The 13913-nt window shown below is 44.1% G+C and overlaps 1 protein-coding gene across 1 annotated transcript in view; it reads right to left on the bottom strand.

Moving 5' to 3' along the window:
- NRG3 (neuregulin 3) overlaps window positions 1-10829 on the bottom strand; it is a 347967-nt gene extending 337138 nt beyond the window's left edge. The window contains exon 1 of the mRNA XM_030453174.1: window positions 10121-10829. Within this exon, the coding sequence (XP_030309034.1) occupies window positions 10121-10829 (709 nt within the window). The remainder of the gene's footprint in view (window positions 1-10120) is intronic.
- Window positions 10830-13913: the final 3084 nt, after the last annotated feature.

The following is a 13913-nucleotide window of genomic DNA, read 5'->3' as shown; positions in this document are numbered from 1 at the left end:
CTCTTTACCACTGAAGAGTTGGACTACAGCCTGGTGGTAAGAATTTCATTATGTTTGGCCTCTAAATTCTTTACCAAGCTTTAACAATTCATCTTCAAGTAAAATGTTCACTCCAGTGCCTGTCTGTGGTCTGTCCTACCGTGATTCTTACAGAACATCCCCTGCCTGGTTATATGTGAGTTGAGTTCCTCAGATTTGTAATTCCATTTCACTGCACAAAATATAGTAAATTTAGTTTTAAGTAGTATTTGTTAAAGTAGAAAGTCCAGGACTCTATGCTGTTGTTCAAGGGATAGTTGAAAAATATCTTTAATTAAATAATTCAAATGTCATGTATTTAATTAGAAATAATGTTACAGTATCTTCCTAAAAGCACTTAAAAATATCTGCCTAATAAAGCCACATTGCTTTTAAACATACAAAAATTCTCACAGTATAAAAATGAAACATCTCACAACAATTATTAATCATTTTTATCATCTAGAATTCCTCATTCTCACTGAAGGACTCTACCCCCAATAATCCCTTTACAGTAAGGACTTTTAGCCTAGGCCTGTCTAGTACACTTCATTTTCTACAGATACTTTACTTACCAGCCAGGATCGTTGTTAAAATCAGGGCTGGACATATTTTAATTACTATCTAATTTGAATAAATACCTTTTCATATTTCAAATATGTGCACTGTAAAGAAACTGGGAATGTGGAGCCATTACTCAGCAGCTCCTCAAACCATTTACATCCATTTACAATTACAGATGCACCTTACAGAGGTGAAGCTGTGACTAAAACTCCCCTATATCTGCCCAGCTAAGAGAGGAAAGCTTTTCTAATGTGTGTAAATATAAGGTGTAACCAAGCCTTGGGGTGTATCCTATCACCAAATTCAGTAAATGCAAGTGATCTCTTCCAACTCCCATAAAATAACAATTACCGTATCAGACTCTTTCTTCCCCTCTTAAACAACTCACTAACAATTCAGCTTCATATGTTCAGATGCAATCTGGCCATCCATGACCTAAAACTTGTAAGAATTCCCCATTGCAGGCAGATATTTCTAAATCCAATTTAAAATACTAAGCCACTACTCTTGGTTTTCATTTAGGACTCAGAAAGCCTCTGTAATGAATGTGCTCCAGCTATGAAAAGGTATCAGAAGCACTTCTCTCCCTTTGTGCTTTTGCAGAAAATGAAGCAGGACAGGAACTGCTGATGGAGCCAGGGCAAAGGATGTGTCTTCCCAGATCAGGGCAAACTCTGCTGAAGAGCTTCTTGTGCAGAAGCACAGGATGGATGCAGCTCCCCCCATCACCTCCACTGCCCATCCACCACCTTTCTTCTCTAAGGCAAAGTGACAGCAGTCATTGAGTAGCAAATGTTCACCTTCCCCACTACAAATGAGCCTTTGGACTGTCAGTACTAGGGCTGTAAGTGTCCTGTGGATGCTGCATTTTCTGTCTTGGTTTTATTATCATTATGAATGTCAAGGTTGTCATCTACAGGTAATGAGCTGAGGCTGAAGTACAACCTCCTCACAGCTCTGGTAGAATGAGAGCCTATGTGCAGTAGGCAAACCTGTTGCAGCAGTACACAGATTCAGTTCAGTAGCAGACTGTGTCATTTATACATTGCTTTATACATTCAGTGACCTTACAAGAGTGTATGTTACAATCTCAGTACCAGCTCTGAATGAGTATTTCCACCTATTAGATTTTAAAACTGTTTTAGTTTGCAACCTATATTTTTCTAACATTTTGATTGATGGAAACTAATTATAAATCAACTTTCTTACGCTGAGATATGGTCTTATGAATAAGCAACTGAGTCTGTGAAATGTATAGTATGCTCTATTAACATTAGAAAGATTGAAATAAAAAAGCAAGAGAAACCCAAACTGCTAAGGAAAAAGTTGTTGTATGTATTGGTGCATGGCTTTTGGGGGTTTTATTTATTTTATATTTTAAAAAATGAGAAGATTGAACTTTAATGCTATGACCCAGCTGGGCCAGCCTTCTGGTTAAAGACTAATGTGGTTTAGCTACTTACAAAATAATTGTATTTTGTATATATTATAGTTTGTATTCTACCATTCTCAATCAGGAGCACTGACACTCACCAGAATAATCCCCTCAGTTAAGTTCCTGAACCCACTGGCCACTGAACCCTGGCAGTGTAAAGTATTCATTTTTGATACCACTAAGTGGCAGGAAAATCACCATACCACTTCAGCACAGCTAATCTCTAGTTTTCAAACAAACACCCTGTTTCTCTTCTGTAAATTCACAGACAGATTGAACAAGAAAATTAATTTCCAGACCACATCTCTTAGAAAAAACATTAACAAATCACACGGCCTTAGAAGACAGTTAATAGCTTGTTTTTAGCAGAAATTCCACAAACAGATCCAAATCAAAATTGCTGGGATGGTTTAGTACTATTTTGATGATAACTCTCTGACCACCTGTACTGCAAATAGCTGAGGGTCAAGGAAACAAAGCTTCCCTATTTTTATTTTTATTTTTTTAATATTCAACAGTAATACTCAGCCACTGCAAGATGAGCCAGCTACAACTCCCAGCCACTCAGAGCACACTATTGGAAATGTTATTTTATTATGCATTAAACTGGGAGATAGAAGTAAGCATTAGCACTGCACAGCACAATGCTGCAGGTTAGCAACACTTTGTGATACGAGTTTTTTGGGTTTCTGAAAATCCTGGTTACATTTAGAAGCAGCACAGCAGCTGCAGACTCCATTCTGTGTTTTCCACCTTCCTTGCCAACCACATTAGAAAAAAGCCTTGTCATTGAGGTAAAAACAGACCACCAAAGCTCTTCCAAGAGAATAACTCCTTCTTATCTCAAATGCTTGCTTTACAAGTTCTGACACCAGTGAGAATAATCAGATCTGGAAAAGAGGCTATTTGCTATTAATACTAATTTATTGCTTTGCTGTTACACAGTGCTATAGCCCCTCTATCTGGTAACACTCAGCAGTCAAGGCTCAATTCCTACTGAACTAGAATCTTGAATTTTAGCAGTAATTATTCTATGAAAGAAATAATGTGAAGATAACGTCGTAATTTTGGTTCCAGAAAATAACAAAAGCTTCAAATGCAACTTGCCATCTCCTCTGTTTTAGGGAACATTTTACATCTATAAGCTTCAGGGAAAAGTCACTGTTGGCATTTCTCTAAGAAGTAATACAGATAATAACTGCACAAAACCAGAAGTATTACTTTCCAGGATATTTTTTAAAATATAAGAATCAGATAAGGAAATAATGAAAAAATGATGTGCAAAAAAATTCATGACCTACATGTCCTGTGACAGGCTCCAGCTAGGCAACTACAGGGTCCCCAGAACATGAAGGTTTTTATCACAGAACATATTTCAGGCAAAGAATAAAGAAGGTGATGGGATGTTTTTCATGGTAGTGCTAAACACACACACACCAGATGCACTGGAAGGACCTCAGTTCTAAAAAGCACATTAAATAATCCTGACAACTTTTTAAAAGCTGCACTTTAAAGCTGATGCACATCTATTTACACAAGCATGGTTTGTAAGCATTCTGCAAGCTAAGATACAGCAACAGATTTAATATCACATAAATTTACCCTGATTGTGCAGATGCAGAACTCTGCAAAAGAGAAAAGGCATCACTGGCACACCCTAAATCTGGGCTCTCTGCAAAACTGGGCCATACAGCAATTTCATTGTAAAAGCCAGACTCTAGACTACTTACTAGACTACTACTTCAGCACAACTACATGGAATGTTTTTTCCTCAGTTCTTTGCTAACAAAGTCACAAAATGCCTCAGTGAAAGAGTCTTTTTGTACAGATTAAAATACTAATTCATTTTTCTAGAAAGAGCACCTACCACATCACCAATTCATATGCATTCCTAATGTGCATTTTCCCTATCGGAATAAAATACAGGTGGGAGAGGTAGGGATGGGACTCAGCTCTAGGGCCCTTCAAAATGGCCAAGAGATTAATTAATAAGTTATAAGGGAAAAAAAAAGAAAGCCATAAGATCAAGAATTAAAAAACAAAAAGCAGGAATTCCTGTAGGTTTTTCAGAGCAAACTTACACTTTTATCTTCTCACTCACTGATGTTTTTATTGGCCAGAGAACCTTTCCCATTCTACCTGAGCTCTTCCCAAAGGTTTAATTCTTCTAGAAATAAAAAAAAATAAAACTACCCTGATCAAAAAGAAAAAAAAAACCAAACATTAATCAGTTGCTAAATACAAAGAAATACAAAGTTCCTAAGTGAATTGTCTTTTTGTCTTTGAAGAGGAATAGTTTGTCTCCTACAGTCAGCAGGCATCAGAAGAACAACCAAAAAAAAAAAAAAAAAGGGGGGGGGGCGGGGGGAAAAGAATCAGGGAGCAATACATTGTTAAAAAGACCTGAAAGTCACCCATTTTCCATTTCTTCTACATAAGAAACAGCCTTAAAAATGCAAAATACTGCCCTTGAAGGACTGAAGATCTGGAGTACTAGGGAAGGCAGGATGCTGAAAGCAGGTTAAGAGCTTCCCACCCAGAAAAATTAGTTCTGAGCAAGGAGAAAACACAGGAACAAAACAGCCTCACAAATGACACTTCTAACCCTCACCACACCAACCCAAGAACAAAGTCCCTTAAAATGAGAAATCATCTCATCACACAAAGTATCTCCTTGTTTTTCCTGTGTTTTGTCTATTCTTGAAATACAAAAAAAACACCCAACCAGTAACAGTACCATTAGCAAAGACTCCTTTCCACACAGCAGAACCTGAAAGAGACTTCTAAATTAAAAAAAGACACATTTTAATTTGCCATTCAGTCTAGTTAGCTACAGTGAAACCTCCAGGTTTGCTTTGAGGCCTACGAATACAAGCACCACAACCAAAGCAGGTCCCTTTCCTTGTCTCTGAGGTCCAATCCTCCTCGAAAAAAGGGACTGTGCCAATGTACAAACACCTGCTTGGATCTCCTGCTTGTGCACACACACACCTGCACACCTAGGGCTGCTGCAGCCCAAACTACTTCACACCACAAAGAATCTCAAAAAGAAATCATCAGCCCCAGAGACATACAAAAGTCTCTGGGGTTTATTTGTATTTGGGACCAGATAGTCCCAGATGATTTTATTAGATGCTTCTCCTTGTGCAGTTTGTTTCCAAGCAAGTCATGGGAGAACTCAGCAAACCCAAACTCCTGGATGCTTTAAGCACTTCCTGAAAGCCACATGAGCTATAGAATTTAAAGATGAAGTCCAAGCCAAATCCATACCAATCCGTGTATTTACTGAGCTTTGCAGGAGGTTTCAAAGCAATGAGTCAGATGATAAATGTACTGCAACACTAGACACAATACTGTAGATAGAGACAGGTCTTTGGCTTTAATTTTTAATTTCCATTTTCTGTGGGTTTAGACAAACCACTGACATTACTTTAGCATAATACTTTGCAATGAATCAATACTTTAATTTAATAATGGTATTCTGTTGTCAACATGTAATCTATCAAATCATGTCCTTGTGTAGGTACTAAGAAAACATGACAAAAAAAAAAAAAAAAAAAAAGTAAGGCTTTGTTTTTACCAGTAATCATGGGTTAAATCAATGTAATGAGAATCATTATGGCCCCCAAAAGAATTTTCTTCAGGGCTAAAAGGCAGCATGGAGTACTTTCAGCCATATCCCTTCCTCTCATCATACCACTGCTTGAGAGCTCTCCTACGTCATGGGATTCTAACAAACACTTCAATAAAAGGAACAGAAAGGAAATTTATCTGAATAGAATCAATGTACATATCTGTGGGTGAGGCTTATTTAAACATTCTACTTTCTAATGAACTCAGTAATAACTGCTCCAGTTCCTAACTATAAAGGAGATTAAAAATGGAAAATGGAATCAAGTCCAGTGTCATGCAACTTAATTGAACCAGATGAAGCAAGTTACAGCAGTAAAATCTGAAAAATAAAATAAAATTGCAATAACTTCCACTTTGGTGGTGTGACTACAATTTTGTATTTATTATTTTCATCTTGATGACAGCTTTGCTGTTGACAAGTACTGAAGATGGAAAACACGGATCTGATCATGTCTATGGTATGTTGACTCATGGTATGTGAACAGAAAGTAAGTGGGAATGGGGAAGAAGCAAATGCTTTCCAAACTCCCAGTTGTTCACTTCAGTGTTCTTTTTCCATTCAACAGCTTTTGATGCATTACAAATTGATAAATAATTGATATATTAATCTTAGTCAATGCTACAGGCACATGCTTTACAGCCATGTGTGCTCCCCTCAGTTTCAATGACAGCTCATGATCATAATGCAAAGCCTTCACATATAGATGGCATTTGTTGGCAGAAGGTTTAGAGCTCTGGGAAGAGTAGGTCTGGTTTTACTACAGCTTGGCACCTCCCACAACACTCCTCAGTCGGTGAAAACCCTGCAGTTCCATCTAAGTGTCATCCTTAATGTGTAAAAGCTATTTGAGTCAGTGCAAAATAAACCAAACAGCTTTTACCAAAATGTCAGTGTTGGTTAACAGTTCAGCTGCCAGGTGCTTGTTACTTGAGCCCATGCTGTGCATAGCAAACAGACAGAGAGATGAGGAGGATAAACGACTGGACCAGAAAATCTTTAGCAGGAAATCAAAGTATACTCAGGCTGCAGTCTGGACTCATAAAAAAGGTCAGAATTGGATTTTCACAAGATGTATTGATTAAGAGTTCTGTAACATCTCTTTCCTCGGTTACTATGCACTAGTTGAGCCCCACCTGTCTGACCTCAGTTGTCCACATCAGCCTTTGGTTATATGAACACAAGAGAAACCACAGTGCTATTTCATAGCTGAATTCACAGAGGAAATCTTACAAGTGCAGTATCTTGATTTAAACATAATAACATTACTGAAGAACCCAAAATACCATGAAAAAAATGCATATTGGAAAAATCAGGGGAGAGCTCTCTAGAAATTAAACCAACAGCTCAATACAAATAAAAACTCACTAGCATGTTCCAGTCAATTGGCTGGTTTTTCTGATCTATAGGCTGGACTATCATTCTAAATCAATGATTGATTTTTGTGTTGATCACTGAATAAAGAGGCTCAGCTGACAAGCCATAGTCCTCACATGATCATGAGAAACACACGCAGGCAAGAAGGCACAGAGTGAGATTTGATGAGTAAATGGCTTTTGCTTAGTCAGAATCTGAAGGATCTTCTTCAAGAACTTTCAAAACAGCTAACAGATAGCTTGACTTTGAGTGAAACACAACCAAGAATTATTGTCATTATGCACACCCACAAAAAAGGGAGAGATTTCACAACATCTCCTCAGATGAATACACACAGAGAGAAAAGGCTTTACCAACATTTGCTTCAGGTGGGCAATCATCTGGCTTTCTGAAGAAATAACTCCTGATTTGCCTTCCATTTTCTGAAGTCATATTTTGAGCCCATTTTAATGTGTTAAAGCAATTAAATAAACTGCACCATAAACCAGTGTAAAGAACGCTGCTTCTTTTCTTAAAAGCTGTGAAATGCTAAATAACCTATGAGTCCTGCCCACACATCTGCCTTGCCAAGCCAGAGGATGGCACAAGGATGTGTACTAATTTGAAAGGTCAGGCATCAGATTTGTCATGTGAGATTTATATCCACAGAGTACAAGGAAATCCATGACTTTCATTTCAATAGCAGCTGGAAGAACGGGCATAGAAGTAACACACAGCTCCATCCGGGAAATGAGGATGAATTTGTCTTCAAAAATTCCTCTTCTTCCTAAGAGATGTTTGTGGCAGATGCAAATACTTGCTTTGGGTTCACACCATGTCAGCAGGTCATGGCAGTAAGATTGTATTTCTCCTCCTTCTCCTCTCCAGTGGATACTGCAGCCTCAGAGATTTTTACATGTCTCCTCAGAGATGCTTAGATGTGTCAGGAAAGTACTGCTGCAGGCTTAAACAAAAAAAAAAAAAAAAAAAAACAAAAAAAATTCCACATGCCCTACAAATTCAAATCCTTTTTTATGTAATCTATTTAATCTTCCATTAATGATAATCTCTGCTATCAATGTGCCCAAACAGGGTCAATTTCTGCTGGATTTGCACTTCTTGCATTTCATCCTATAACCGAGCTGTATTTAATGAGGGGAAACACCCTGCTGTAAAAGGTATTAGCAGCCTCCCTAAAAAAAAAACTGTTACAAGACTCTGCTAATGCCAGGAACATTTCAAGATTATGGGTTTTATTCTTCCTTTGTGTGTCTTCCATGGAGGAGAGTCCTGCCAGCTGAGCATTATTTATTAATCAGGATATTCTTGCCTCCTAGACCTTGTAAGGAGACAGCACAGAGGAGCGGAAATTGCTGTGGATTTCTCTCACATACCCAAAAAGACAGGAAGGAGAGGATGGAAGAGCATTTAGACTCCAACAGATCCCAACTGGCAAGCCCAAGCAGCATTTCAGACACACAGGTCACAACAGTTTGAAACACCCTGTAACAAACCTGGTACACTCAAGGCTTGAAAACAGAGATACAGGTTGAAAAGCAGGCTCTATTTGCTGATTTTTTTTTTTAATGTTAATCCTTAAAAAAATTAAAAAAAATTGCCGTAGACAGCTCCCTGCATCTAAAATGAAATGGGTGGGGTTCTGCTACACAAGCCATTTGCCTTCTGTTAACATCTGACTTGCTTAGGTTGGACCTACAGAGCAAGCAGTCTTGCACACACCTGTAAGGGACAGTTCTTGTTCAATTACTGCAGCATACACCGGGGAAGTGAGTTACTGACTTGTTTGTTCTTCTGATGTAGTGATAGTTTGATGCGTAATCATTCCCTGCCATCCACCACCTGCACACCCACCCACCCACACACATCCAATTTGCTCTTCTTCTCCCGATTTTGTCAATTCACAAGATCAGTTCGCCCTGCGTAGACTCTCTGCCCCGAGGCTCATCAGCAAATAAATTTAATGGAAAAAATAAAGTTCAAATGACTCGCTAACAATATCCTCTGGTGGAACTGCCAGACATTAGCATGCAAAAGGGGAGCCCTGGGCTGTAAAAGCAATTCAGGTCGTAGCATTCAAATGAACTCAGGTTCCTAGCAGACGCAACTAAGAGTTAATGGAGGACACACGGATTCTCATTTCCTATGCAGCATCCAAGAAAACGCAGAAAATGACTATAATACAGTATAATCGAGCGTTTCACTAAATCGCACCACACAGAAGTTCTTTTGGCACACACTGCGTTTGTCCTAGATAACCTTTATGAGAAAGTTGATGCACCGAGACCAAATGAATTTTCAAATTTAACCCGAATCCTTAGCTTTGTTCCGGGGAAGGTGGGAAGAGCCAACCACCGAATATCAATCAGGGCACTAGCCCCCTCCTCTGCTTAAAAACAAATTACTCAGTTACGGCAAGACGGTGCCATGGCTACACCCAGGAGCCGGGAAAGCGTTTGACTGCGTCTGCATGTTCGCGGTGTGCCCTCCGCTCATTCCCGGGGGAACCGGCGGCGGCTCTTTCAAGAGCCGGGAGCTGGGACAGAGGGAGCATCCTTCCGGAGCCCGCTGTCATCTGTTTCAAGGGAGACAACTGTGTGGAAAGCCAAACTCTCACACCGACAGAGCCACGACCCACCCCCCCAGCTCCGGAGCACCGGTCTCTCCACCGCTCCTTCTAGGAGGCGCAGATGCCTCTGTGTGTGTGTGGGGGGGGGGGGGGAGGCAGTGGGTCATCAGTCGTCCCCTTCGCTTCCAAGTACCTTCCGCAGACCAGCGGGAAGGGGAAAGGCAGCTCTATATCTTCCCTAAAAATCTCAGCGCAATCTAGTCACCTCAAATGGCTGCTCCTGCCTCACCGTCCATCACCCCAGACGGGAACTTGCCGGGGGGGGTGGGAGGGGGGGCGAGATGAGGGCGCAAGCAGGGAGGGATAAAAGAAGCGCAAACTTAGGAGCTCTCCGGCCCCTCTCACGGCAACCACCGCACGGGAACCCCACGGCTCCCCCCGACCTCGCCGGCGCTCTGCAAACCCCGGGTTGTGACAGGGCGGGCGGTGCGGACACCCCGAGGGCGCGGTGCGGCTTGGCTGTACTTACGGATTTTGGGGGTGGTGCTGGCCTCCGGAGTGGTGGTGGTTGACTCCTGAAAGGGAGACAAGGTCCAGGACGGCGCCGAGTCGTGGACGTAGATCTTGTAGGAGGAGGTAGCGTGTGCCGCAGTGGGCCAGGCGGGCAGCGGTGGAGTGCTGGGGGCGGCGGGTGGCGGCCGGGCGCCGCGGCCGGGGGTACCGGGGGGGCCGCTGGCAGGCGATGCCGTGTGGGGCACGGCGGGGTGCCGAGCCGCGGTGGGCCGCGGGCCGCCCCGCGGCGGTCCGCGGGTGCCGGGGTGCCGCGGGGGGGCCCGGCTCATGGTGGTGAGGCGGGGGCTGACGCGGCTGGGCGGCCGCGGCGTGGAGGCGGCGGTGGTCTCCGCGCTGCGGGGGGGGGCGGTGGGCTTGGAAAGGAAGAAGGGGTCCTGCCCCACGCCCTTGGCGTCCATCAGCTCGGTGGGGACGTACTCCTTGACGGAGCCCACCACGATCCACTTGAGCAGCATGAGGCTGAGCCCCAGCCCGATGAAGCCGATGAAGAGGGGCACCACGCACAGCCACGTCTGCTGCCGGTTCCAGACGATGCAGTCGCTGCAACGCAGCTCTCGCGGCGGCCCGGCGGCCCCATCCCCGCCCGGGCCCCCCGCCGCTGCCGCTGCCGCTGCTGCCGCCTCCGCCGCCCCGGGCGCCGCGGCGCCGGCAGCCCCCTCGCTCATCCTAGGGGCCGTCCGCAGCGCCGCCGCGGCCCCGGGGCATCAGAGCGCCGCGGCTGCGGGCGGCATGCGGCGGAAAGGAGCGGAGCGGAGCGCGGCGGAGGGGGAGCGCGGCAGAGCGGGCGGCGGGAGCGCCCCGCTCAGTCACGCCGCCGGCACGGCATGCCCCGCACCGCGCAGCCTCCCGCGGCCGCGGAGTCAGCGGGACGGCCGCGCCATCCACCGGGCGCCCGCCTCCTGCGCTGCCCGCTTCAGCCGCTTCGCTCTCCTTCTTCTCCCTCCGCTCTCAGGTTTTTATTTTCTTTCTTTTATTTTTTTTTTTTTCCGGGTAGTAAGTCGCAAGCAGCAGCCTCCTCGATTTTTTTTTTTTTTTTTTGATTTTTTTATCCCAAGCGTGTAGCTCCGGCGGATGGTAGGCACATTCCTTCACATTCACATTCCTCGCGTCTCTTTTTTCCTCTTCTCCCGGGGCTGGGGATCTTGTCTTTCTTTTCTTCCTTCCTTGCTTGCTTTCCTCCGCTCCCTCCCCCGCCCGCTCGGCTCCTGCCTATGCCCGGCCGCGGCGCAGCAGCATCCCCCGGCTGCTCCGCGGGGAGGCGGCGGCGCGACGCAGCGCACCCGCCACTCCGCGGCCCCGCGGCCAACCCGCGGCCGGCGCCGGGCCAGGGAGGCCGATCCGCGGGCGGGGCCCCGGGGCAGGAGGCACGGCTCCGCAGGGCTCCGCGCAGCTCCTTCTTGCCCGCTCTAAGTCCGGTCCGGCATCAAAACTCCGGAGAGGGTTCCCGAATGAGGGGGAAAAAAAAATTAAAAAAAAAAAATCCACACACAAAAATTACGATGAAACCCTGGAGGGGGAACGGCAATGACCCAGTCGGCAAAAAAAAAATAAGGATCCGGTAAATATATAGGCACGCAGAAGGCAGCTCCTGCCAAGCTTGCAGCTTCTGTTCAATTGTGTATTCCTCTCGCAGCGCAGGGGAGGCAAGGCTAGCGCGCAGAAAGTGAGGCGCCTCCCACCAAAGCCTAATGGTTTCTTAATGCGCACAAGATAAATAAATGATCCAGGCAAAGCCCTCGGGAGGGTGTATGCCACGGCAAGCAAAGCCTAGGAAAGGAGGGAAAGGAAAGAAAAAAAAAATCAGGGGGGAAGAAACAGGTTGAACCCATCCTATGGTAGCATCCCACAGGCTGCTGCTGTGTGTCAAAGAAGACGTGTGTGGAGGGAGCAGCGAGGGTGTGCGTGTGCGTGAGGGAGGTGGAGACACCTTCAGAGAGGATTCCCAGCCAAAGACCAGGGCTGAAGACTGGAAGATGTTGTCCGACGCTGATGCTATCTCATAACTAACAAAGAGCAGCATTTTGTTGTTGCTGTTGCTAAAAGGGATTCCCTAAAAGAAGACAAACCCCACCAGAAAGCTGCAGCAACAGGAGAGCCCTTTCCATGCACCGGGGGAAGGGAGGGAGGGGGCAACTGACAGTGCAGACAGCGAGGTTGCACCTTTGAGGACCTTGCCAGACACGTTTTGATACTGAAATTAGTCTAAGCTTTTTATCTGCTCCAGAGCTGAACTCCCAAGTTCACGGTGCTTTTCCATTCATTTGCTGGACAAAACATTTAAACAGCTAGGGTGGTCACTGAAAGGTTAACAGCAGGGTACCAAGGGGTGGGTTTATTGCCATTTTCAAAATTTTAGAAAATGATAAAATCACCAGATGGGTTTGGTTGGAAGGGACCTTAAAGATCATCTAGTTGCAACACCCCTGCACAGGCAGGGACACCTCCCACTAGATCAGGTTGCTCAAAGTCTCATCCAACCTGGCCTTGAACACTTCCAGGGAGGCAGCATCCACAGCCTCCCAGGGAAACTCTTCCAGTGCCTCACCATCCTCACATTAAAGAATTTAATCTTGAAGTCTAACCTAAATCTACCCCTTCTCCAGCATAAAGCCATTACCTGTTGTCCTATCACTATGCACCCTTGTAGAAAGTTCCTCTCCAAAATGGTCTATAAAATAATGTATGTACAGATGTTTTAACCCTTTCCTCTGAACTTGGAGTCACTGCCTGATTTTGACACAAGAATAATTTCCTTATGAGGAAAGTAAGGTATTTTAAAGTATGTTGACATTTATACACAATTACTGAGCAGAAAAGTTGGAGACAAACTGTGAAATACATTTGTTCTCTATATACACAGACAAATACAGAAAATAATTAATGTTAATAGCATTTATAATATATAAAAATTGCATTAACTAGACATCTAGAGAATTGTCACTTCAAGCAATCCAACTGGAGTTTGGCAGCTTCTTTAACATGGGTCTGTCATAACAGCTATCTGGAAAATCTGGAAGTGGCTTATCAGGTAAAAGTACTGTAGGAAATTTGGCACTGGAAAACATGAATATATGAGTTTCTAATCCTTCAGTGAAGAGGCTAAAGGATGAGGAGAAAGCATTCAGAAACAACCATATGAACATTGCCCAGTACACAAACAGGTGCCCAGAAAGCAAGCAAATGGAGAAGATGAGGAATTCTTGGGGGATCTAGGGAGTTTTTGTCATTAATTTTATGGAATCCAGGGTTTCTTATGGAAATGTAGAGCCAGAGACTGCCTGCCCTCCTCTGTTCTCATCTTCTCTGCAAACTACGAATGCCTTTGTTCTGCTTTGGGCTTTGTATTGCCTCTACAAACATCCTTTAGCTCTTGCTTCTTCTGCAACCATATTGCTGCTCAGTAAGCTCAGTGTGAATCATTCTTTGTGTTCATCCTCAAAACAATTCGTACGTGCATCTTGGGAGAACAGAACACAGCAAATATGTTTTATAACCCTCAGAAGACAGAGAGCTTTTAGTTTTCTCTTGACTATGTCCTGAAGTCTTTCAGTGTTTCATCTGTCTCAACTGCACTTCTTCTTCCCAACTAAGATTTTCAGGCTATCTGCACCTTAACTTTGTAATGGTTCTAATGGAAGACATCAGGATGTGATGCCATTAAGATGACTCAAGGGTAGCTGTAGCCATTTCATTGTTTAATATTGAAAGACTTCATGTATTATGAGTAAAGATTTGCAGGCTTCTTTTCT

Source organism: Calypte anna, chromosome 6, assembly GCF_003957555.1.
Source record: "Calypte anna isolate BGI_N300 chromosome 6, bCalAnn1_v1.p, whole genome shotgun sequence".
Classification (NCBI taxonomy): Eukaryota; Metazoa; Chordata; class Aves; order Apodiformes; family Trochilidae; genus Calypte; species Calypte anna.
Note: the sequence above shows the minus strand (reverse complement) of the source record. Positions and strands in the feature narration are given on the sequence as shown.